At 43.3% G+C, this 25,860-nt stretch overlaps 2 protein-coding genes and 1 pseudogene across 3 annotated transcripts; 1 reads left to right on the forward strand and 2 right to left on the reverse strand.

Annotated features, from left to right (window-relative positions):
• Nucleotides 1–181: 181 nt before the first annotated feature.
• Nucleotides 182–6,598, reverse strand: arcn1b (archain 1b). Its single transcript, XM_072692143.1, has 10 exons — nt 6,354–6,598; nt 4,579–4,842; nt 4,287–4,466; nt 3,979–4,184; nt 3,727–3,891; nt 3,457–3,622; nt 2,593–2,740; nt 2,317–2,425; nt 2,029–2,233; nt 182–1,647 (listed from the first exon to the last, which is right to left on the reverse strand). The coding sequence occupies exons 1-10, from the start codon at nt 6,354–6,356 to the stop codon at nt 1,558–1,560; spliced, it is 1,536 nt and encodes a 511-aa protein (XP_072548244.1). The 5' UTR covers nt 6,357–6,598; the 3' UTR covers nt 182–1,557.
• A 3,718-nt stretch (nt 6,599–10,316) lies between these two features.
• On the reverse strand, nt 10,317–13,149 carry LOC140565927 (alpha-crystallin B chain-like; annotated as a pseudogene).
• A 2,120-nt stretch (nt 13,150–15,269) lies between these two features.
• dixdc1a (DIX domain containing 1a) lies at nt 15,270–25,854 on the forward strand. Of its 2 annotated transcripts, XM_072692145.1 has the most exons (16): nt 15,270–15,935; nt 18,206–18,318; nt 18,422–18,576; nt 19,949–20,035; nt 20,158–20,211; nt 20,313–20,363; nt 20,801–20,905; nt 21,142–21,195; nt 21,296–21,388; nt 21,718–21,747; nt 23,134–23,202; nt 23,351–23,512; nt 23,611–23,677; nt 23,769–23,877; nt 24,277–24,385; nt 25,082–25,854. In XM_072692145.1, the coding sequence occupies exons 1-16, from the start codon at nt 15,913–15,915 to the stop codon at nt 25,163–25,165; spliced, it is 1,365 nt and encodes a 454-aa protein (XP_072548246.1). In that variant the 5' UTR covers nt 15,270–15,912; the 3' UTR covers nt 25,166–25,854. The 2 variants fall into 2 exon arrangements, with proteins under 2 accessions (XP_072548246.1, XP_072548247.1); XM_072692146.1 differs by lacking the exon at nt 21,718–21,747 and having other exon boundaries at nt 15,271–15,935.
• The last annotated feature ends 6 nt before the right edge of the window (nt 25,855–25,860 follow it).

Genomic DNA, 25,860 nt, shown 5'->3' on the forward strand with positions numbered 1-25,860 from the left:
AATTAGATTAGATCAGATCAGATCAGGCCATTGAGCTAGGCCTCAGAACTTGTTCAATGCTGTCTTTTTTTCTGGAGAAAAATGTTCAGCTGCTGAATGCATAAGCTAGGATCATCACGGTACAAGTGAATTTCTGCCAGATTAGCAGAAGAGGTTAAACACGAGTCACAACACCACTGCATTTCAAATTCAAGCAATATGCTTTAATATCAAAACAGTTATTGTAAGCTGGAATGTTATAATTCCCACAGCTCTGTTGATTATTAAAATAACTCCTCAAAAGGTGGGCTATAACCAACAAGATTTGGGGGGAGGGGATGCGGAGATGCGAAGAAAAACGAAATCAGTGAGAAAGAATCCTCCTCTCAAACAAACCAATTCTTATCAGACGAGCGTGTCTTATTATCACCATCATGGCATTCTTAAATCAAGCTGAGCATCATACATTAAATATTTGTGAAAGCATCATTTACAACCTTTTGGATTAAAGTTCAGCACAGTTATAAAAGCAACAGCAGAATTAGCAAGAAGTTCTTAAATTTGCAGCTCAAGTCCCCTGAATTTACCCCTATTCTCAGCCATGACTTCAGTCATAGAGTTGTGGTGCACCATTCAGCACAGAGCTCCCAATAAACTAGTGTGTGTCACGAACTGGTTCACTGAAGGTCTACCTTCCTGCAGACTTTAGCTCTAAATTTAAATCACCCTCAGTCACCCCTAATTACTGTCTTCAGAAGTGCTTGATTAGATGATGGTGTGCAAGACTGGGATTGGAGGCGAAACCTGCAGGAATGTAGATCTCCAGGAAGACAGCCGGAGATCACTGCAGTAGACTCAGTACATCCAGTACCTTTTGTTGCTCATGGCTGAGAAAGCAACTGCACTAAGGAACGGTGGTTCGTCGGCCCCCACTGTCGTGTGGTGAGTTGATTAGTGTTCTCCTCAGAGTGTGTTGCAGATCCTGACAATGCTATATGACTAAAAGCTGAAGAAAGCCACCTTGAGACCAACGCTCCTTAGTACAGAACAGACTCAAATTATTGCTAGTTTAAAGCAGGCAGGTGTGCCAACAGGCCCAGAACAAAATCAACACTCAAAATCAAAACATTACTTTCTGGTCTTGTTTCATTCATTTCAGGTAAACCTCTCAATCTAAGTACAATACATTGGATATGTGAGAATGACTGGCTCTGATCATTTGCAAATCTTGGAAAACTGACAGTATATTACCAAAGGGCTGTTAAGCTTCTCCTCTCATTTATTTCAAGGGTCATGAAGACTCTCGTAGGTCCAGGGTTGTGGAAAGCTGTAAGATGTCGTCTTACAAGACAGTGTGACGCGTTAGGATGACTTCTCAGTGGCCTTGGTCACAATGCTCCAGACTCGTCTGCCATCTTTTCGTTTCATATAAACATATATAATTTCTGTTGCCGTACAAACATATAAATACACCAATACTGCACGCCACTGGGTTGGATTTTGAGAGTCTGGTGTACTGTGTCCAAACTTTTATACAGGTAGGCAGGCAGGCTAGAAAAATATTTCTTTTAGGAGTCTTTAGAGGATCTCATACTTGTCAACAACAAATGAAGTCTCCAAGGAAAATTTCACTGGGCTGTCCCCTTCTACCTGGGTTACTTTGGCCACCTGTATTAAGAAAAAGAGAGAAGGATGAGTTTACCTTTTTGCATAAGTATGCATTTCTTTTGTCCCTGCCAGGTAGAACTGAAATACAACTTTGTGTACCTCCCAGTATGTCAAAAAATAAATAAATAATGACCCAACATAATGACTTTACTTTCCTAAAATTCTGACTGTCTAAATAATTACTTCTTTGAATCACGTTTTTCTTAAAAACTGACAAACTTACTCAAAAAGAAACCATGAAACATCTAGAAACTAAATAAATATTTAAAATAAATAAATATTTGAGAGGAGCATTTGAAAATGAGCTTCCATGAGCCTGATTATCCTGAAAAAAAAAAAAAATCCACCCAAACAACAACAACAAAAATAAAAAAAACTCACCTGAATGTCGCTGTAGTTGCGTCTAGACACAAACGAGACGTTCACTGGGAAGAAGTCGTTGGGTTTTCCAGCTATGCTGAACTCCAGGCTTCCACTTTTATTATTTTCATCTATGACAGGCAGGCACCATTCCAGGATGTTTTTTCTGCTGTCGTGGCGATACTCACCATCAAGGTCTCCAATGACAGGGGCACCAACTCCAGACCTGTGAAGCAGAACAGGGAATTAAACCTATAGCTTTCAAGTCAATGCTCTCTTCTCACAAGATGTAATTGTGTGAGTACTTACGGCACAGGGATGCTAATGATCACGTCGTTGAGTTCAAGGCCTTCATCCTGGAGCTCATATTCAATGTTGACATCGCAGTTACTACCACTCTCTGATGGCCAGCAGTTTACTACAGACAAAATAAACATTACATGAAGCAAGCGCATGCTGTTTATGGTTAGGGAACAAGTAAACAAATATTTATTTGATTTATTTTAAAAATATAATGAATGCTTTTAAACAATATCTTTCTTATGTAGATCATTATTACGGTGAAGTAACTCAGGATGAACATACTGGTTAAAGGGATGAGGGATTCATCTGTGGTCTGTAGCCTCCACTTCAGCACACCCACATCACTGTTGAGTGGAAAAGACTTCTCTGGGTTTTTCAGACCGATCAAGGACTCTGCAGTGAAGAGCTTCTTATCCACATTGGGGTGGGTCTGTGAGAAAAGAAAGAAACGCTATTCTCTTCAGGCAGCTTTTGTCTAAGTACTTTATTATCATGGGTGTGGTTTTGCATAACATTGAGTCATGTCCAAATGTTGTTAATCCAGACACAGGTTGTCTGTATGTTGTAGCATTTGTTAACAGTCAAGAAATCTTTTTAGGAAGAGCTCTTATTTTTAAGATTTTATGTGTAAGCTAAACAACTGCCCAAATGCCTCATTTCAAGATTCAAGATTCAAGAGTTTTATTGTCATATGCACAGCAGAAACAGACAGTTACGCTGTACAATGAAATTCTTACTTTGCTGTCCCTCCATTCACCAATAGATAAAGATAACAAAAAAGAAATTAATAAATAATAATAAAAATAAAAAATATATACAAAATAAATAAAGTATAATAATATAAGTTGGAGTAAATAAAATGAAAGTAAACTTTTCCTTTTTACAATTAAAAAATTAAAATAAAAGTTACATGTGCTTTTATGTGCAAGTATGAGCAAGTATGAAGAGCAGCAGCTATAAAGTGCAGGTTGCAAGTAAGAAATGTAAACAATAGTGTGCAAGTAGCGAATGTAAACAGTGTTCTGACAGCAGCAGTACAGTGAGTGTAAGGTGCAGTTAATATGGAGATTTGACAACCAAGTGTTCTCCTTTAAGATGTACACTTGACATATTACGCAATCTCAAAATACTGAAACTCAAAAGCACCTGCAGTTGCACTCCTTTTTTGTCGTTGTTGTTAATGTGCAAGCGGATACGGCCATTCTGGTCATCCGACACCCTCAGGATTATCATGCCCAAAATCTCCATATTTTGCAATCCACCATCTCGTCCACATGTGAGAGATATCTTCTCCTCTATCTTCAGATGTACACTGAGACATTGGAAAAACAGAGAAAGCAGTACGTTCCAGTGTAAACGTATATCTCCATCAAATCAACTTGAATAAAGTCAGGTAATAAATCACTCTTAAAATACCTCTCTGTGTTCACTGGAGGTTGAAGGACTTTAGACGCCTCTGACTGTTTCTTTCCTGCGCTGTGCATGATGATATTCTCACCCTCAGACTTCAGTTTGTCTACAAAGTTATCAACCTCCTTTCCCTTGGCGCCCAGCTTTAGGGCTTTACTAGGACCACTTGGCCTGCAAAACACACAGCTTTGTATCACTTTTTGCGCATATTCATATGTTACGCACTTAAATCCAAGTCTAATTTCCTAGTGCACCTACCTAACTGGGGCTGGGGTCATTTTCGGCTTCTCAGGTTCCACCAATGAATCTGTGATGATGGTGGCTGGACTGACACCGCTCATTCCTGAACTTCCAAAACCTCCAAAACCAGGTGCTTTTTTGCCTGCACGCTCAGCATCCCGTCTTGCCTGCTGCAGCTCTTTGGCCTTCCGCCTCATCTCTGCATTGGCTTCACGTTCTTGGGTCTGGCATGAGGAAAAAAGATTCAATTATTAATATGGATCCATTATAAGAGCAGGTTAAGAGCTGACGCTCCCAAGTCAGACTTTACAGCCAAGTCACTTCACCTCTCTGACAGCACGGAAGACCTTTTCCTCATGTGAGTCCATCTCGGTGAAGGTACGGATCTGGGCCAAATTGACATTTTCCCTGTAGCCCAGGGCAACAATCTCATCAAATGCAAATATGATATCAAAGCAGTGCTCTGAGATCTCCCCTTCCTCCAGCACGCGACAATACTCAGGAATCTGGAAAGAGACACAAACACATCCGTCACTAAAACAGCTACACACAGAAAAAAACGACTTCATAAATTATACTGAACTGTGTAGGAGACAAAAGCAGAGGATAACGTCATACCACACGGGAGAAGAGACGCAATGTCTCCAAGTCCTCCAGAATGTTGCTGTTCTTTGTGGTCACAAGAACCATGTAGAGTTTCTCTAAGGGTTGGTAGACATAGCGCACACTGTCTGTCTCAACAAAGGTGTGCTGCTTCCCTGTGCTCATCAGTTTAGGGAAGGCGGCCAAAAGACCCTCTATGCGAGTGCGTGTCATCTCTACAAACTGACGCGACACTATGGCTTTTCCAGCCTTGGTGCACACTGCTGCTGCCAAGAGCACCTGGAAGAGAAAATGATAAATAAATAAACAAACAAACAAACAAATAAACAAACATATTGTTGAACAGAAACATCACATCTGCATCCCATATCAAATAAGTTACACCGGTAATATGTGATCTATCCAAGCACGTAGGTAAAATCATGGAGTCAGTCAGGCATATTGGTTGGTACACTATATGTCCAAATGTTTGTGGACACCACTATTAATGGACGCATTAACCTTAGGTTGCACCTGTTGCTGACACAGAGGTGCAAACGAACAGACACAGCTTATCTAGTCCATGTAAAAAAATTAAATAAATTTCTTTTTAAAAAAGTACTGCCAATAGAACAGGACTCTCTGGAGAAGATAAATCCCGAACCTACAAGAATCATGTCCAACACCAGGTGTGGGCTAGAGGGGTATAAAGCCCCCCCCCCAGCATTGAGCAGTGGGACTGTGTTCTCTGGAATGATGGTTGGTGCTCCATCCAATACTTTTGGCATGAGGTGGGGATGAGGTGGGGTGGTGATCATCCAACATCCTGACCTCACTAACACTCTTGTCACTGAATGCAAATCAAACCCTCACAGTAATACTCCAAAATCAGTCGAATGCCTTTCCTGGACAGTCGAGACTTACCCCAAGAAAAGCAGGATAAACCTTTTTTAAACCCCCTTGATGTTAAAAGAATCAATAAATGAGCAGGTGGCCCAATACGTATGTAGACAGATATAGCACATGAGGGGTCTTCGTAGACAGTGACGATCTACTCAGTGTCTTGGGTGCCCAAAACTGGGAGGAGAACCAACAAGTAAACTTTGTAAAAGCAGTAGCTAGCTAGCTAATGTCTCAACATCGATTCTGTTCATCTAAATGGCTATTTTTCACCACATCTGTCCTTTTTATCTACAGTTAAACAAGCACTATAAACAGTTATAGCTAGCTAGTTAGCTGTCCAGCTGCAGGGTTATGAAGTGTCGTAAACAAACAACAGCGCCACTAGTAACGATGCAGACAGATAACGCGCTGGGTAACACTAGCTGTCCTTCACCTCACATGAAATTATAACATGTTCAGAGCTGGTTTGGGGTCTAACCTGTCTGGATACACGGATAAAGCCTTAAAGAAACGCTAGCTAGCTTTACCCAGCAACATATGGACAGCTAGCTAGCTAGCTAGCTAGCTATAGCTAGCATACGTCAGCTAGCTAGCTAGCTATCTCACTAGCCAGCTAGCTAGTGCTAAGTTAGATAGTTTGCTAGCACTAACGTGTAAGTTTAAGCAAAAGCGTTTCACAAAAGCCGTGTTTTATCCTGTTAAACTAGCTGCTCGACACAGTTATGCGGCTCAGACATGTGAAACACGGCCTCTGCTGTCATTTAACCCGCTTCTCTGATTAGCTACTCAGACAGCTGGCGCTAGCTGCCTAGCTAACTTGAGGCTGCGTTAGCGAGCTAGCAAGGCGGCTAGCTAGCTAGCGGAGTAGCTCCAGCTCGCTTTTAAAGCCCGTTTAAAATCAACGTTACCATTTTACGTCCGTCCCGAGGTGCTTAAACCCACAGCCGAGCTCTTTCTCCTTGTAAGAAAACGAACAGACCCCAGTGTCGATGTGCTTTCCCCGGCCAGTGTCATGCAGTCGGACTCCTCGCTAACAGTGTGGAAAAGCAGAGCCACGTCTCCAACCGGAAAAAGTTCAACAGCTCCATCCAGTTCCCTCAGCCGAACTGCCCCTCAGGGTGAAGCACCACTCCCCAAATACACCCCCTCATAAACACCGCGCTCATAAGCAGCTTTCACACACTCTGCCCTCACTGGGATTCAACCCCGAGATTTAGCTAATGTTTTATTCCCCAAACACCAAAAAACACCAAGAGCTGTCTCCTGGTGCAGCTGTCACAGAGGTTACGATGAAAACACGCGCAGATAAAAAGAAAGAAAGAAATAAAGACAAAAAACTATGAACCATAAACTGATACAAACATCCAGAGCTAAACTGTGTGCCTGTAAAGGATTTGAACTTAATGACATTTAGAAAATCATGAACGCATGAAGCCAAATAATGAAGTTGTAGTGCTAACTATAGTTGAAGTAGACGTGACTTCAGTTTCAGCCAGTTCTCACAGCCCCCCAGTCTCCAGGCTCCTTCACTGATAGACCCTGGATGGAAACCCAGGTCTCAGATCTTATTCTGGAGAACACACGGCTTCCAGAAATGAAACTGTGCTTGAGTCTGTTTATTAAAGTGTAGCTCAGTTCTGTCTTTTCCTCTCCTCCTCTCCTCCTCTCCTCTCCTCTACTCCTCTCCTCCTCTCCTCCCCTCCTCCTCTCATATCCTCCTCTTCTTCTCTCCTTCTCTCCTCTCCTTCTCTCCTCTCCTCTCCTATCCTCCTCCTCCCCTCCTCTCCTCTTCTCCTCCTCTCCTCTCCTCTTCTCCTCCTCTCCTCCACTCCTCTCCTCTTTTCCTCTCCTCCTCTCCTCCTCTCCTCTACTCCCCTCCTCTCCTCTCCTCTCCTCCTCTCCTCCTCTCCTCTCCTCCCATCCTCTCCTCTTTTCCTCCCTCCTCCTCTCCTCCACTCCTTTCCTCCACTCCCCTCCTCCTCTCCTCCTCTCCTCTCCTCCTCTCCTCTCCTCTTCTCCTCCTCTCCTCCTCTCCTCTCCTCCTCTCCTCTCCTCTTCTCCTCCTCTCCTTCTCTCCTCTCCTCTTTTCCTCCCCTCCTCTCCTCTCCTCCACTCCTCTCCTCTTTTCCTCTCCTCCTCTCCTCCTCTCCTCCACTCCCCTCCTCTCCTCTCCTCTCCTCTCCTCTCCTCTCCTCCACTCCTCCTCTCCTCCTCTCCTCTCCTCCCATCCTCTCCTCTTTTCCTCCTCTTCTCTCCTCTCCTCTCCTCCTCTCCTCTCCTCCTCTCCTCTCCTTCTCTCCTCCTCTCCTCTTTTCCTCCTCTTCTCTCCTCTCCTCCTCTCCTCTCCTCCTCTCCTCTCCTTCTCTCCTCCTCTCCTCTTTTCCTCCTCTTCTCTCCTCTCCTCCTCTCCTCTCCTCCTCTCCTCTACTCCTCTCCTCCTCTCCTCTACTCCTCTACTCCTCTACTCCTCTCCTCTTTTCCTCTACTCCTCTCCTCCTCTCCTCTCCTCTCCTCTACTCCTCTCCTCTACTCCTCTCCTCCTCTCCTCTTTTCCTCTACTCCTCTCCTCCTCTCCTCTCCTCCTCTCCTCTCCTTCTCTCCTCCTCTCCTCTTTTCCTCCTCTTCTCTCCTCTCCTCCTCTCCTCTCCTCCTCTCCTCTACTCCTCTCCTCCTCTCCTCTACTCCTCTCCTCCTCTCCTCTTTTCCTCTACTCCTCTCCTCCTCTCCTCTCCTCTCCTCTACTCCTCTCCTCTACTCCTCTCCTCTCCTCTCCTTCTCTCCTCCTCTCCTCTTTTCCTCTACTCCTCTACTCCTCTCCTCCTCTCCTCTACTCCTCTCCTCCTCTCCTCTACTCCTCTCCTCCTCTCCTCTTTTCCTCTACTCCTCTCCTCCTCTCCTCTCCTCTACTCCTCTCCTCCTCTCCTCTCCTCCTCTCCTCTCCTCTCCTCTACTCCTCTCCTCTCCTCCTCTCCTCTCCTTCTCTCCTCCTCTCCTCTTTTCCTCCTCTCCTCTCCTCCACTCCTCTTTTCCTCCTCTCCTCTCCTCCACTCCTTGCCTCCTCTCCTTCTCTCCTCTCCTCTCCTCCTTCTCTCCTCCTCTCCTCTTTTCCTCCTCTCCTCTCCTTCTCTCCTCTCCTCCACTCCTCTCCTCTTTTCCTCCTCTTCTCTCCTCCCCTCTTCTCCTCTCTCCTCCTCTCCTCTACTCCTCTCCTCTACTCCTCTCCTCTACTCCTCTCCTCCTCTCCTCTCCTTCTCTCCTCCTCTCCTCTTTTCCTCTACTCCTCTCCTCCTCTCCTCTCCTCTACTCCTCTCCTCCTCTCCTCTCCTCCTCTCCTCCTCTCCTCTCCTCCTCTCCTCTCCTTCTCTCCTCCTCTCCTCTCCTCTCCTCCTCTCCTCTCCTCTACTCCCCTCCTCCTCTCCTCCTCTCCTCTTTTCCTCCTCTCCTTCTCTCCTCTCCTCCACTCCTCTCCTCTCCTCCTCTCCTCTTCTCCTCTCCTCTTCTCCAGGCAGAAGTGAGTGTAGTACGCTGAAGACGTTGGAACTGAAATCTGAGATACACCAGGTCAAATGTAGAGGGCCCTCTGCTATATGATATTTTTTAAACGTAATTGCAATAATTCTCTTTTTTCCCCTAGATACAGACAAGAGGTTTACTACTCTATCCTAGGTATATTACTACAGGTATTACTAGGTGTATTAGTACATCTCCTGTCTATATCTGGGGGAAAAATATATGTATATATATTTATATATATATGTATTAGTGGTTTAATGAAAATTATGTTTAATGGCATTAATCACAATATCCTATGAATAATTATTCACATTTAAAATGCTAATTTGTTATTTGTATTATATGTATATAAATATATGTAACGTTTCTTAAATGTTACATACACACAAACTGTGTGTGTGTGAGAGAGAGGGAGTGAGAGAGAGAGAGAGAGAGAGAGAGGGAGGGAGGGAATGAGACGTAGTTGTAAGATTTAATCCATATTTCAGCATAAATTGTGCATAAAAGTGTAATCTACCCTCTGAGCTCAGCCGCTGTGACGCCGTGTTTACACCGCTCAACAAACTGTCACTAGGCTCTGTACAAGGAGACAGACAGAGGAAAGTTGGGGGCAAACTTGGTAAGATGATTAATTGACGTTAAATAAAAGGGTAATGTGTTAAGGTTTGCAGATGAATCATGTGCAACACTAAGAAATATATTTTAGATACAAACTAGAGGTGTCCAGTTCACCTCAGTGTTGGATCAGGATGACAGAGTTGGCCTGCATGGACATTTGACTTGGCCCGCCAGAAGGTTACTCTAACCGTACTCCCTCATTCAGTTAGAAAACCTATTTACATGTTGTTGTTTTTTTAATCAAAATTTGAAGGCTATAGCATCCTACCTACCATGAATATTGTACTTCAGTCCCCCAAAACAAATAGTTTGGAAACCCCTGGGATAAAAAATTAAAAATGGTGCTGCATGATTTGTACTGTAATCTAGGTTTGCTTTCTGACTGATTAGATGAGGTTCGTGGGAAAGAGGAATAACAGTTTTCACCTTTGCAAACAGTTGTACTGAAGTTTATTTGAGACCACAAATCCTAATCAATGGTACCTCAATCCTCAAGCTACAATGACCAATTCAGTAAACTACTCATGTATGATGTCTCTTTAAAGGACAGAAACCATCTTTAAGGCCATCTCATGAGGGTTCAGGATTTGTTTAGGCACCATTGTAAAAGAATACAGCTGTGGTAAGTGTTGTACTTAAGGAAATAAAAAAGACCAACAAATTTCAGCTTTCAGTGGCTTTAATAACAGACATGTTATGGTTAGCCACCGCTCCTGGTGCTAGTGACTGTTACATAGAAGTCCTAATTTTACATTTGGAAGTAAGGAAAAAAAAAGAATATGAAGAAATAAGATCAAAATGTATGACAGCAGAGAAAAAAAGGAGGACTGACCACACCCCTAGTCCACACCCATCAGAGCCAATAAGTATCCTGGTGTCAAATGACCCATTGTTTAGCCTCTTCAGACCCAAGCTGTAATTGAGATTTACTGTTGGTTCATTTGTGCCCTGACCATAGTTTATCTGGCTAGTCTTAGAACATAGACTCAGTGTGTGGACATTATCACTCACAATAGACATACAAAGTCACGGGACCACCATCCATAAGCATGAAGTGACCACATTATTAAATAGCCAGTTACTATGTATAGGCTATAAAAACCTAAAGGTGGGCTTCAAAGCTGCAAGACTGGATCGATCTAAAGTGCACGTTTTTTTACAGACCAGTGTTGGTTTAGTTCCAACAGCAACTTCCCACCACATTTTAGGTTTAAAGCCCATTAAACTGAAACCATGGTCAGCGCACGGGTGTTGCACTTTGAAATATGTAGGCTGTGTCCGTTTCTTTAGGTCGTGGCCTCAGAGGATGTAGAAGAACCAGATCCTGTAGGGACGTGGTAGGAGGTCTGGGCATGGAGGAAGGGGAGGGGTGCAGCTTCCACATTGGTCACGTTTACTTTGGTGCAGCGGTCTTCTCCTCGCAGGTGATGGGGATGCTGCGCTCTGGAATGTCCTGCAGGTTCCGAGGAGCAGAGACACTCAGCACACCATCAAAGGACAGACAGGAGGTGAAGGCCCCGGGGTCAACTCCTGCAGGCACCTTATACTTTCTAAAGAACTCTCTCGCCACGTAGCCATGCTCGTCCTGTGAAGGAATGGCAGTGCATTTACTCTCAGACAGATGTCTAGCAGTATAAGAGTAAGCCCCATTCAAGTGGTAATGCTTTTTAATGCCTCTGATATCCTTTATGAATCTTTTATAAATAAACTTCTTAAAGGTCTAGATTTCCAGGCCCAGGATAAGCTTATCTTTGACTAATGGGAATCATCATTGGCATTTTGGTTTAGCCCAAGGCGGGGTTTAACTCAAATCAATAAAAAACAGTTATAAGAACTTTGATTCCTCACTGGTGGTTTCCCACCCCCACAAAGAACCATTTAACCATTAACAGGCTTCTCTGAATGATCAAGAGTGTACATCTCAACCTTTCAAGAACCAAAACGTCAATGATAACAGTATATATAGAACATGCCAGTTCCATTGGTCTGGTTAAAATGTTCTTCTCTATGATGAAAGACCTCTTGTTTATGGTTCTTAAAAAACTTTAAAGGATTTCAGTAAAATACCAAACCATAGATGCAGTTTATGAGTGTAGCATCGCTTTTACAGACACGTAGTAGGCCTAATCCTTGTCCATATCCTTGGATTGAGTATCTGACTAAGGTTCTAGGTTTAAGATTCCCACAATGTGGGAGACTGGGGTTCGATTCCCGGTCTGGGTGACTATGCTGCGCTACACCAATAAAAGTCCTTGGGCAAGACTCCTAACACTACACTGGCCCTCCTCTGTAATACGAGTAACCTTGTAAGTCGCTCTGGATAAGAGCGTCTGCTAAATGCCATAAATGTAAATGTAATCTTGCTGTTGCAGAGTGCCATCTGGCATTCTCTAGACATGATCCTCAGTTGCTGCAGTGACAAGCTTCTCAGTTTTACAAAAAATACCCTAGACAGAGTTTATTTGTGACATTATTATTGTGTATCAGATAGTCAGCATTGAGCAAAGCAAGACATTTAGTTTCATTCACTTTAATAACAGACATGATATAGTTCCTATTACACAGTTACTAATATTCTATGGTCAAATTAGGAGGTAAGCTCGCAATAAAGTAGGGTAAAGTATGATGTGGTAGTAGGGATATGATGATGACAGTCCTGCCCCATCAAGCTCATAAATGCCCTAGTGTCAGCATAGTGGACTTACTGTTCAGCTTCCTCTGACTTAACCTGCTTTTAACAGTTATTTGTTTGTTTAGCATTGGTCATAGTTTATCTGGGTCATAACGTAATATCATCAGTCATAAACCAACAGCAGAGTTGCAAGACTTCAACTCCATATTACTCACATAGCATACCATAAATTAGGGACTGGTGTCTACAGTTTATTCTATGTCAAATAGACATCTAAATCCATTTAATTATAGGAGTCATCTAAGTCCATTTATTCGAAAACTCTTGCAGTAACTCCCACTTATTGTGTTGGGTGTTTGGTCATGTCTTGTGTATGTTTCATACCTGCCGTGCCTCATGTTTTCCATGAATCTCAACATACTCATCATTGACCTTGACTGACAGCTCTTCAGGAGAGAAGTGCTTCACATCCAGGTTGATTATAAAGCGGTCCTTATCCATTCTAACCTGCATATGAGAGAGTGAAATGCCTGGCATGTGGTACAATAAACCCCTTCAAATGCATAAATATCATATCCTAGCTGTTTTCATGAACATTCGTTTTTTACAAATACTTTGTATGTAGAAAAAAAATACCCTGATTTTAGATTAATACGTAAACCGGACCATCTCTCTCACCTCTGACATGCCACTATCCCACCAGCTTGGATAACGCCAGAATGAAGGCCGATAGTAGAACATGGCATAGAAAGGGGAGAAAAATTCAGTATCCCACTGATCCCCGATGTGTTGGTCAAAGATCCGGAATGGGAAGAAACCTGGAAAGAAAGGCCGACGGAACCAGGGGTTCTGGATTGCTATGTCCATTATATCTCCTCCAAGTGCCCTTCGCCTGGTGCCCCTTTGTGAAAGTGCAGCTCATGCCCCTGCCACTAGCCCATATTTATGCCCCGACCTGCACACTCATGCCAGGGATGAGGTAAAGTGTTTGTGCTTCTCTCTTCCCCTCTGCCCTCTGACTTGCCCTGATGCAAAGCTCACCAATCACCCCATGGAGACAGAGCTACCCTGAGGTCATTCACACATAGAACCCTGGATTACTCTCAGGGATTTGAATATTGCTGATGCCTCTGTGCCCGCAAGCTCGGAAAGAGTTTTGTCTGGTTAAGTTGGTGAGCTTTTGACCGAAGCCTTCCCTGAACTTGGCTGGAGCCCCAGAGACAATCATGCCAGGGGATTCCAGACCTTGTGCACTGGCCATGGACACAGTCGGATACAGTCTGTTTCCATTAGGGCCTGAATCAATGGAGAACTCAGGCAGAAAGATAAAATGAAGCCCCCCCAAAACAGGTGGGATTGCAGACCTCAGCAAGATGGTTGATCCGTTTTGAATCAGATAGGATAAAAGGACCTTCCCGCTCAGGAGATGCCCGTCCATCCACCCACCCCACACTCCATTAGCCACAAGCTGTGGAAAGTCTTACACCACTTCATGTATGCACAGAATGTGTGGACGTATGGAGAGGCTAGAAATAGACAGAAATGCTGCAATCCCTCCATAATATCAGCAGGCCTCTTGTCTTCCAAGTTACCATGGAAACAAACCTGACTTTGTACCAAGTGCGGTTCACGGTGAGAATGACTGATGTACAAAATGAGAAAGTAGACAAGAGAGCAAGACCATCTGCAATATACGGAAAGAGAGGGCTCCCTCCAGGATTATCTTTTAGCTCCTTCATGTCCTTTGTTGAAGCAGTTTATGAGGACAATTTCATGCTGACCAGCAGATAATATTATTTATTCACTTGCCTTTCAGGAATCAGGAGAATTCAATTCATGCTGCACTCCCACAGCACACAGTTTCCCAGCAAAGCAGCTATACCCCTGTGTATATATACATATCCCAGCTAACCATGTCCATGTGGGGCCCATATGGGTATCCCAATTGGGAACAAGAAAGTTTTGTCCTCTGAATCCACGTTGGCCTCACATATGGATGCCCACCAGGACTGGTTAAGAATGGGCCCCATCTGGGTTGCACACTGAACATGAGGCCTAGATGGGACTGTAACACTGTGGCCCATTTGGGAAGGCCAACTGAGTCCCGGTAACAAAGTATGTACAAACCCACTTAGAGCCCATGCTCACCTGGAACCCACCTAGGCCATTTTCCTCCCAAATGAGCCCCACATTAGCATTTTGGGGCGCACAGTTTTGAGACATAGGGTGTTTGTGATTTCTCAGGTGTATTTAAATGGTTACTTAGTGCAGGCATACGAGCGTCCAGTCTTGATTCTGGGCTTTGGGTCATCTTTGGAGTCTAACGATGTTCAACAATTCAATGAAACCAATATACACTCTTAAAAACGAAGGCCCACTTTTGGTTCCATGAAAAAACATGTTTGCATTGAACATGAACATTGCTCAAGGATCCCTTTCTAGTATCTTTCAAGGATCCCAGGAAGACCTTCACAGCTAATGACAGAATAACCATCCCTATAATGAAGAAATTCCCTGTTCACCTGTCCGGCATATTAGAAACACTCGTCAGAAGGCAGGTGTGAATTTGTCAATAGCTGCTATACGCTCAACAGTTTGTGAATAGAAAAACAGAGGCTACAGTACACTGCAAGATGCAAATGTACATTTAAATATTTAAAGTACTTGAACATACACATCACAGATCCACAATATAATGTCATGAAAGCTGGGGACATGACCCAATGTAATAAAGACACTGCAGTGCTGTATGGGAACTGATGTGGAAAACCTCTTCCAGTGGCTTTTTTTCTGAATGAATGATATGAATGCGATGATAATAATAAAGGCTTGTATTACAGTAGTAACACCTTTAGATCTCATTCGCCTCATTCAAACCACATTCATTGATTTTAAGGAACAGGAGCTGTTCAGGGCTTACACCCAGCCCTCCAGCATGGTGGAAGCTTTTTTCCACTATACATCCGCCCACAGCCCCCCTTCACAGCCCCTCTGTTGGAGCTGCTTGGTGGGCGAGGGAGGGGTGGGAAGGAGGAGATGGAGGCGGAGGCGGAGGGGGGAAGGGTAAACACACCAGAGCTGTCTGAGTTCAAACAGGAACAAGGGAGGGGGATGACCAAGGAGGCAGAGAGACAAGAGGGAGGTTATGGCAAAAAGAAATTTTGTAACAAGCGCAGAGAACAACAGATCTGCTGGGACTAGAGGAGTTGCTCAATTCTGCAGGCAGCGTGCTTGAAAAAACAGGCAGGATTCAGAAGCCAGAAGGGGTGGCATACCACTCCGCTCCCTTCTTCTCTATTAATATGGCTTGGGAATGAAAATGGGACAGCCTTATGCTGCCCTCTTATCCGAGGAGGCACATGCAAACGCTGACCAGGGTTTTGGACTTCATTTGTGACTGAACATGCTGGAGAGGATTTAGTCGTGGGCTGTCCCATTCTGGAGGACTTGCCAAACAAGCAGAGATTTGGATTTGTGCTCAAGCTGGTTGAGATACTGAAGCTGGGAGCTGAGGGTGTGCTGCTCCCCATCACCACAGAGCAGAGCTGATTGCTCTGTGGAGGCTGCTTTTGTTGTGTGCACACCCTTTTTTTTTTTCCCAACGTGGCCACTCTTGTTTGCTATGGTGCTGCCCCACTGCTCCAGCATACGCCACACATTGGGGAGGAGGAACAGCATGGGAGGTTAAGAGAGGAGCTGTAAGCATGGGAGCCAAACCAATGAAATGGTATGAGTTCTTGACTTGTTAACCCTTTTTCTTCTTCTTTTTCTCTCCCTCCCTTTCGTTATCTTTCTCTCTGCGTCTCTCATCCACACTCCTCATACTCCATTCCAGACAACACAGCAAACAGGCACAGTCTCTATTGTGTAGTATCCATTCTCCATCTGCTGACCTTATGGTGTAGCGTTGTTCTTCATCGGTTTTGGGCCATTGTGTTAATCTGGTCTTCTTGCCAGGCTTTGTCAGGTGTGAAACAGGCTTAAGGGCGCTCATTCTTCTCCTGTGGTTGAGCCATGCTCTACAGTCTCAGTCTCAGCCTCTATGAGGGCGCTGGGTGTTTCTGCCCAAGTAAAATTGCCTAGCAACTGCCAACCATTGTATCTGGAACGGTCAGCTGCTGGTCAGATGCTGTCCATCCATCTGTTCCGATCAGTTCACACTTGTGTGTCGAATTTTAACCCCAATTTGTGTGAAATGTAGTATGTTTGGTGGCACAATGACACTTAAGAGCGATGGGACCACCATTACTGAGTACAGTGCTCCACACAAGCATCTCATAAGTGGTGAAGAGTAGACTGCATTGACAGGTCATGTGATTCATTTCATTCGGTGTTCATGAAGTGCAGAGGCAGTGCATTCCTTTTTACATTCAAACCTCTCTGACAGCAGCTACATTATATATGCCTGGTAAAATAGGCCACTGGCTGCTTGGATCGGTCTCAAAACATAGAATTAGTATACTAATGTGGGGATGACCAGCTTTGACAGAGCCCATCATTGGGAAAATGCAGCATGTGCCAAACATTTTGTTAGTTATTATGTGTAATGTAATGTTGAGGTCAATTTCACCATGAAAAGGCTGGAAGATAACCTGAACTTTATCTTAGCTTTGTGTCTTTTGAGGCCTACTTTTGAGATTCGCTTCTTTTTTTTTTTTACCTAATTTTCTTTCCAATGTTACATCTAACTCCCTTGTTAGATATCTTCCTCTATCACATGCAATGCTCCTGACACTGAGAGGATGAGGGCTAGAGCTGGGCAATATGACGATATTTTATCGCATCGTGATAAATTTTGTTATTGTGATAACAATATGCTTCTAAGCATATGGAGGATACTGTTAGTGCTTAATAATCACTGATCAGCTGCAGGTTTCATCACAGACAGTGTAATTAGACTGGTTTAATTAGATGAAGAGCAGCAGAAAAAGGAATACAGGACAGTATCTGAATACTAGTTTTCAAGAATTTGTTGCTGCTGATGTTTTTGATGTATCGTGATAAAAATAATTTATTGTGAAAAAAGTCTTTAAATACCATGATACAGTATTTTTACCACATCGCCCAACCCTTGTGAGGACTAATACATGCCTCCTAAAACATATACGTAACCAGCCGCAGCCTCTTTTTTGAACTGCCGGCAATGTAGCATCACCAGGCAACCAGCATGCTCGGACAAAAGCGCCGGGTACCCAGCTCTGATGCACTGGATAACAGATGCCTGTTCCGACCAGCATCACACTGATGTTATGTGGGAAGAGAGAGTGCCATCTACCCACTTGAAGAGAGCAAGGCCAATTGTGCTCTTTTGGGCTCCAGCTGCAGATGGCGGGCAGCATGACCGGGGATTCGAACCAGCTATCCTTGTACTTTTGAGATTTGGATATCAGTCCAAATGCCTTAGCAGCTATGATATTGATGGGAAGTATGCCCAAACCATTAACTGGAATATCTGTCTTGATATTTTCACTATGATGAGTAAAAATGAAGGCATAAGAATGTGAGTAATGTGAGAAATTGTAAGATATTTTCTTATAATCTTCTACATACAGTCTCCATAAAGATGTTCTAGATACTACTTATTGAAAAAAACTAATCTGACCAGTTTATTTTCTGAATTAAACAACATTCCAATATTGTTAGTGTCATTTTGAGTATGCAGCTTTCAAAAGATCACATTTCCTTAGTCATGGCTTGAGGGGTGTTTGAAAAGGCCTCCCATTTCAGTCCTATTGAAAGCCTATGAGTGCACATTGCTGTGGAATGCTTTGGCAGCAAGTATCACTGTGGTTTGAAAGACAAAACCCTCATGGGAATCGAGTTCATATTTTGTGAGAACTATGTTAAGACCACTGGCCTAAATGCCTACCATAATCAGATTCATCATTAGATCAGTTATCGAACTTATTTAATGAGAACTGATGTGAACTATGCTGTACTTTGTGAACAACACGGAATCAAATCAGTTCAAACTGCTTGCTTGATTTACCTCCGCAGTCTCAGCTCGTCCAGCCCCACGCACAGCCCCAAAGAGGAGTACATTATTGCCCAGTCTGAAGATCAGGCTGAGATTGTGAGGAACCACACAGAGCAACCACAGAGCCTCAAAGGTAAGATGAGTATCAGAGTAGATGATCAATCATCTTCGTTTCTTTTGCTCGCCTGTCTCAGCATTCCCTGCTTCATGGCCCATTTCTTTTACTCTTGTTCCAGACGATGCAGCAAAGTCTTCAATAAATGAGCCGACTCCAGGCCCAGAGCATGCTGGGACAGGGGACGGAAGCTCCTGGGAGGAGCAGCTGTGTGCCCAGCAGGAGCAGTTGGAGAAGGAGATACAAGAGACCAGGAAGATGGTGTCAAGACTTCAGGTGAGCTTGACCTTTAGTGGTCAAAGAAGAAACTTAACATCATAGCACAAATAATTAGAAGCTTGTTGTAGGGTTCTTTGAAATCTAGCCTAGTGATCTCTGATGCATGTTACAGTCAGTCACACATAATACAAGATACTTGTTGACAGGGGAGCTGTATGGGGGAGTGTAGGATGATTCTAAGGGCCTGAGACTGACAAGGGCCCTATCAAATGTATTAATTGAGCAACCCACCATTTCAAATTCCAGACGTCAGGAGTTGCATCTGAGTATTTAAATACCCCTTATTTTTACATTTATTGTAGTTTGTCCAATTACTTTCGATCCTGTGAAGTGACTGAAGAGAATCGGTGTAATTCCAAAACAGGCAATGCTAAACGTTATTAAACCACTTCTATTAAAGCAGAATGTCTCTTCAATCACATCTTAATTGCTTCTTTTTAATCCATTGAAGTCGTGCACAGAGACAAAATGACAATACTTGAGTAAGTGTCCAAATATTTAGGGACCGAACTCTGTATGTGGTTTTGGACACTTAACTTGTGTTCATTATGTTTTTGCCCATCTTAAGTCGAGCTGTTCTCATTGCAGTGGTAATATTGACCATTGAGTTTTTTGGGTTATATAGGTCCATAAACTACAACCTCTTCTAATCTAAAATCTAAAATATTAATTTTGACCTTTTTGCCATTCAAAATGTGTATGGAATAGTTTTGTATGGAATAGACAACTGTAGTCTATTACTGCTACTATATATATATATATATATATATATATATATATATATATATATATATATACTGTATATGAGACTATATATATATATACACACACTACAAAGTGCTCCTGTACAGTTAGTGGAGCTATATATGTATGGATAAGAATGCTGTTATACACCTTTTATTAGTAAAAGCTCAGTTAGTAGGATGTTTGTGTAGAAGTCTAAAGGTCTAAAGGTATTATCTGGCTCTGAGCCGCTGATTTTCCTAATCTGCACTGTCAGCTTTTTACAACTCTGAAAATGAGAAGTGACTTTCAGATTGCAAACATTTTACAGAGTTTGGGCTAATTATAGAACCACTGGAATCACTTGATCACATGCTGATAGAACTGTCAGAGCAGAACTGTACTGCAGGACAGAGTGTAAGAAGTTGATCTTAATGGAGGAGATTATGGGTGGAAAGGGGAGATACGACTTTAAGAAAGGAAGCAGATTAGCCTAATCGCCAAACTGCGTCCAAGGATAATCACATGATAGCTGCTGTTTGGACATTAGTGTTGGTCCAACAGCATATGTGCACAGCAAGACTTCGAGCCTCAGCCTGCCATACTGAGATGCTTTCGAAACACCCTTTGTCACCTCTTCCTCCAGGCTTTGCTGCTTCATGGGTCACTGCCGGAAGATGAGCAAGCAGCACCTCTGTTTGGAGACAGTGCTGCCAACGCGGAACAGCAGCTGGTAATTCACCTGTTTGCAATATGGCATTTCTGTGCTCTGACTTTACTGTCATAAACAAATATGTTGGTCTATGAATTCTGTGTAACCTCTAGCTGATTCATCTACTTTACTTTCCTACACAGATCTTAATCCGTAGTCGTCTTGATCAGAGCATGGAGGAGTCTCTGGATCTGAAGGTGAGTCTAAGTCTCAGAAGAGAATCAGCCATTTCAGTTTCAGTAATTAAGCAGCATGTTTTATGTGGATACTGAGGGCACTGGCTTTAACGTGTTTTCAGAGGGAACTGCTGAGGTACAAGCAGGAGGCACGCAACCTTCAGGCGGTGAAGGTAGGCCCGGCCAAATCAACCTTAAGACGTCTGCACTGTGCTGATCTGTGAAGTGCAAATCATTATTAAAGAAACACATTTATGGTATTCTGATGTAATAAAACATCAGACCCCAAGATATCAAAACCCTTGTATTTCCAAAATGGCAATGAAAAAAAACCCTACTAACTTTCAATGAAAGTCAATGTAAAATGTTTTATTTGGTTTGGAGCATTTCTATTGGTCCATTCATCATACAATTCTGCAACAGTGTGAATATACAACAACTGCCAGATTAAATGATCGTGATTATTGTCAATGGGGAAGAATGGTGTGAATCAGTGAAGTCTTCTAGGCTCAGTAGTTATTCTTCATAAGCTGTGGAGTAGAGCAGTGAATATAGCCTGATCAAATTAAGCCCTCACTCTGACACTGTGTCCATCCACCTTCCTCCCCAGGATGCCCTGCAGCAGCGAATGTCAGTACAGGAGGACTCAGTGCTGCAGCTCAAACAGGAGCTGCTCCGGTCCAGCATGGCCAGGGAGGAGCTAGCTGGGCAGAATGTGAGTTAACTCCTTAGTGAATATTAGATCTTTCTCTCTTGCCATCTTTATTTAAAAAAAACAAGTGCATGTATGCATGCCATACAGCAGGGAGGAAGGTTAATTGCTTATTTGCTTAATCCTGCTCGTTATAGTGCTCTATTCCTTGCTTCAGGTATTAATGTTGATATGGCAGCCGTCCGTATTCGTTCAAAGTAATGCAGGTTTAAGTTCATTTAAACAGCCTTTGTTTCCAGGTGGAACTGCAGAGGAAGCTGAGTGATCGAGACAAATTGCTGAGTGAATACAAAGTAGGTGATCTCATCTTTGCTGCTTATTGGATTTTAATGCTACGTTCATGCTTTGATGAAGACTGATTGAAATGGAAGAATATGTGCATCATTCCCATAGAAAGATCTCGCTCAGAAAGACAGGCAACTTCTTCAGCAGCAGGCTAAACTGGACGAGTCCCTGCGCAAATTGAGTGAAAGCAGCCATCACAGGGTACAGTACAGAGCTCATACAAAAATCAAGCAATGTTTGTTGTGTTGTTGTTTTTTTTGTGTTTTAAGATGTTGTAGAAAAGAGACGTTTATTAAATTCTAATACCAGGGCTGGGCAGTAACAGAAAATGGCAGCTATGATTACATTAAAGGAGCCATAGAATACATTTATTTACTATTTTAAATCAGTCGTTAAATAGTAAGTGTGTCACTTTGGTAGGAATCAAACATATGTGGTTTTACAGGCCCATTTACAACCCTGTTATATTGCCTCAGAATGAAATGGGCTACTGAAGAAAAGAATCTCTGCTCTGATTGGCTTATTTATAGGGACACAATGCAATGGCTTACAGAAGCCACATATGTAGTGTAGCCTTGTTTTTTGTTTTTTTTAGCACTGTAACTGTAGCAAGAACATTGTAATTACTTTTGTAATAAAGGTCGGGTGGTGATGTGCTGCTCTTCACTGTTACTGGTGAGCAATCATACAAGCTACAAGCAACAAAAACACCACATTCTCATGAAGTAGACGTTTCGTTTTATTACATCGAATGACTTTGACTTGGGCTAGCAGGGCTTTCGCTAGAAGGCGGGGTGTGTGTATGTTTTAGTGGTGTAATATAACAAGCCAAGACTGTTACGTAACATTGATATTGGCCCAGAGCGACTTACAAAAGTGCTTTGCTATTTACCCAAGAAAAAACTCAGCTAGTTTGAATAGGCTAAAAATGCAAAGATACCTCTAAGTTTAGACTCTACTAAACACAAGTCAATAAGGTGACCACTCTGCTATTCGCCCAAGTACTCTCTGAAGAGGTGGGTCTTCAGTCTGTGTTTGAAGACAGTGAGCGACTCTGCCGTTCGGACACCCAGGGGAAGTTCGTTCCACTACTTTGGTGCAGGACAGAAAAAAGTCTGCACACTTGTCTTCCGTGGATTTTGAGGGATGGCGGGTCAAGCCGAGCCATACTTGAAGCTGGAAGGGCTCTTGGTGCGGATCAGCTTTTGACCATTGCCATCAAGTACGGAGGAGCTGGTCCATTCTTGGCTTTGTAGGCCTGGGTCAGGGTTTTGAATCTGATGTGGGAAGCAGCTACAAGACCCCAGTGAAGAGAACGCAGCAGTGGAGTGACATGGCTGAACTTAGGAACGTTGAAGACGACCCGTGCTGCTGCATTCTGGATGAGTTGCAGGGGCCTGATGGTGCGCAGAGGAAGACCAGCCAGAAGAGAGTTGCAGTAGTCAAGTCTTAAAGTGACGAGAGACTGAACAAGCACCTGGGCGGCCTCTCTAGAGAGGAAGGGCCGAATTCTCCGGATGTTGTACAGGAGAAATCTGCATGGCCGAGTAACGTTTGCGACATGACTTGAGAACAATAACTGATCGTCCATAACTACACCAAGGCTTTGCTATTTTCATAGCAAAAATAGGAAATGTGTATGTTTTCAAAACACATAGACTCTCTCTACCAGTCTCTGCTATCAATGGTGTTGGCCATATCCAATCTCAGTCTAAAGGTTGGGTCTATCACAAGATAAATCTATCCCTTTTACAGTACCTAATGTCAGTTTGCACTTTTTGTGAAACTTATTTTGAAAATGAATACATTTGAAAGTAACTCTCAATCCTGTCTGTTACCACTAGATGGAGCAATTGCACTAAAGTCATACACATGTACAGAAAGAAACCCACTACCTCAGTGATCTGGGTTCTAAATAAATTGTTATTTCTCAATGTCCGTTCCAGTTGTCTGGCTGTGAGAACAATGGCTTCAGTCATTTGACGGAGACATCTTCAGCCTTTCCACATGCACTCGTAAGTCAACATGAAGTGTTTTTTGACGTTTTGGTGGTGGCTTTCACAGTTAGCTGTTAGTGAATGTGTAGAATAGTGGAATGTGTGGTATGTGTGGGATTTACCTCTTTACTCCTGATGTGTGTGTACGCATGTGTGTGTGTGGCAGAGTGATGAGCTGCAGCTGGTGCGAGATGCTCTCCGCAGTCTGAGGAACAGCTTCAGCGGTCATGACCCTCAGCATCACACACTGGACACGCTGGAGCAGGGAGTGGGCAGCCTGATGGACCGCCTCCACATCTCTGACTCAAAGAAGAGGCAGGACAGAAAGGCATGTGAAAACACACCCCCTGAACCACGGCCGTTGTCCATAATCAGCTTAACCGGCATTAATGTTGTGTAACAAAATCTCATCTTGTCCCACAACAGGGCCCGACCAAATCTCCAGGACGACGAGCCAATCACACAGATCGAGAATCTTGGCCATCTAGTGCCAGTGAGTCACTTGAGATTGACTGATGCAGAAAATAGGGATATGTGGGTCAAAATGAGAGTGTAATGCTTTGTTTTGTATCTGGTTCTTTCAGAGATAGCCCACTCTCACAGCAGCCCTGTGCTCAGCGCATCAGCCTCAACCAAAGTACTCTACTTCACGGACCGCTCTCTCACACCCTTCCTAATAAACATCCCTAAAAGGTATCAGAATGGGACATATTATAACCTCCTCCTTGTTCTTGACTTAAAAAAACACTCATGGGCCGTGAAAAAGGTTCAGAAACCAGTCCCCCATCTGTTATACTTAGGCCATTCTACTGGCTCCGTAATGGCATGGGTGCTTGGACCCGAGGTTTGCCACTTACAATGTAAACTGAAGCCTAACTCCCCCAGCAGTTAAGACAGTGAATAGAAATCAGCATGTTCTACATCCATTTCAGACAAAAGCTACATTTCCTGCTTGTCTTGGTCGCTAACAGTCATCATTTACACAAATTAGTGTTTTTTCACCCACTGTTAGAAAGCTACCGGAGAAAGAAGTCCAAAAAAAATTAGAAAATGAAGCGGTTAACCACTCTGAATGGCTTTATCTCTTGGCAGACTTGGGGAGGTCACACTTCAGGATTTCAAGACGGCTGTGGACAGACATGGCAATTTCAGATATCACTTCAAGTCTCTAGATCCAGAGTTTGGAACAGTGAAAGAAGAGGTACGTAAAATTTTACACAAGCTCACTGGCTTAAAATTTTGGATTAGGACTTAGGACGAGCGGCCCAGCAGACTAAGGCGCTGATGCTAAAGCATAATTGGCCTTGCTCTCTCTGGGTGGGTAGATGGCGCTCTAATACATGTGTTAGTTGAGGAGTCAGAGCTGAGAGCCAGCACTTTCCTCTAAGAATGTGGGCTGCCCAGTGATGCTGCATGTGCGGTAACTACTTGCAGTCTTTTAAGTCTTGGCCCTATCATTAAGGGATCAAAAGTTCAGTACACAGTGATGCCACAGCCATCTGTGGCTGGGAGTTCAAGGGAGCATAACAGCCCTCACCAATGTGCCAGCCCTCGCCAATTTAGCTTACGTTAAAGATTTGACAGTTAGCTCAGTGCTCCAAGTGCCTTGAGTTGTCCAGTAACATTGGTAAGTGGCAGTTTGAAGAGGAGGAAGGAAGCATGTGCTAGCCCTTACCCTCCCAGCACTGGTGGCACTGTGTAATAGGGGGAGACCAGGTTAGTGGTTCATCCTCCTGTGCAGCCTGTTAGCCATCATACGATTACTTAACCCCACCCATAAGTGTCATTTATTATTATGTTATTATTATTGTCATTTTGGTTTAATTAAAACAGTTGCCTAGGAGCCCCTGACCACCTTTTCCCAGCACTGATCCTCTGTTTATGTTGTATTGATCAGGTGTTCCAAGATGAGGCTATAATACCTGGATGGGAAGGGAAGATAGTTGCCTGGGTAGAGGAAGACCATGGCGAGAGCAGGTAACTGAAGTCTGAGGAGCAGTCATATTGATCCGGGGAAATCAATTCCGGATGCCCATGTCCTACATCAGTATACCTCAGCAACTTCGAAGAATCCTCACCATGTCATCTCCTATCATTCCAGCGCAGGGTTATAGTCTGTCCACTTTCGGTGTGAGAAGTGATTCTGAGAAACGTTTACAACAGAATAGTGCTTGACGTTGCTTTGACTGTATTTGGTACTACAATCTGTATGTTCTTTTTCTGTGAGAAAGCTTTATATGGTGTCTAGAAAAAAACATTACACACAGATTCTGTATATTAAAGAGATACTGCTGTATATGTCAAGAAATTAGTCTATTAGTTGCCAAACTACTAGTACTGAACATGTCACACATAGAGCATTGCCACACGTGTTTCAGGTCATGGCTCACAATGTCTTGTTGGATTACCTTGTTGATTCTGTTCAGCAGATTTTTCATGTAAAACCTTTGCCAGTGATTCCATAGGCAAGCGTGACTGCTGTTATTCGAACCCAGAATCTGGGAAACATGGGACCACATTATTTGTAAAATTTGTATTATTTAAATATAAAACAGCATTTTTTGAGAACACAGCACTTTCCTGTATGTCTGCATGTATAGTGTTTAGTATCTGTTTAAAATGCATCCAGTATTTGTCCAATTTTTAGTAAATGTGCTTTCCACAACTTGATTTAAG

The sequence above is a fragment of the Salminus brasiliensis genome, chromosome 11, assembly GCF_030463535.1.
Source record: "Salminus brasiliensis chromosome 11, fSalBra1.hap2, whole genome shotgun sequence".
NCBI lineage: Eukaryota > Metazoa > Chordata > Actinopteri > Characiformes > Bryconidae > Salminus > Salminus brasiliensis.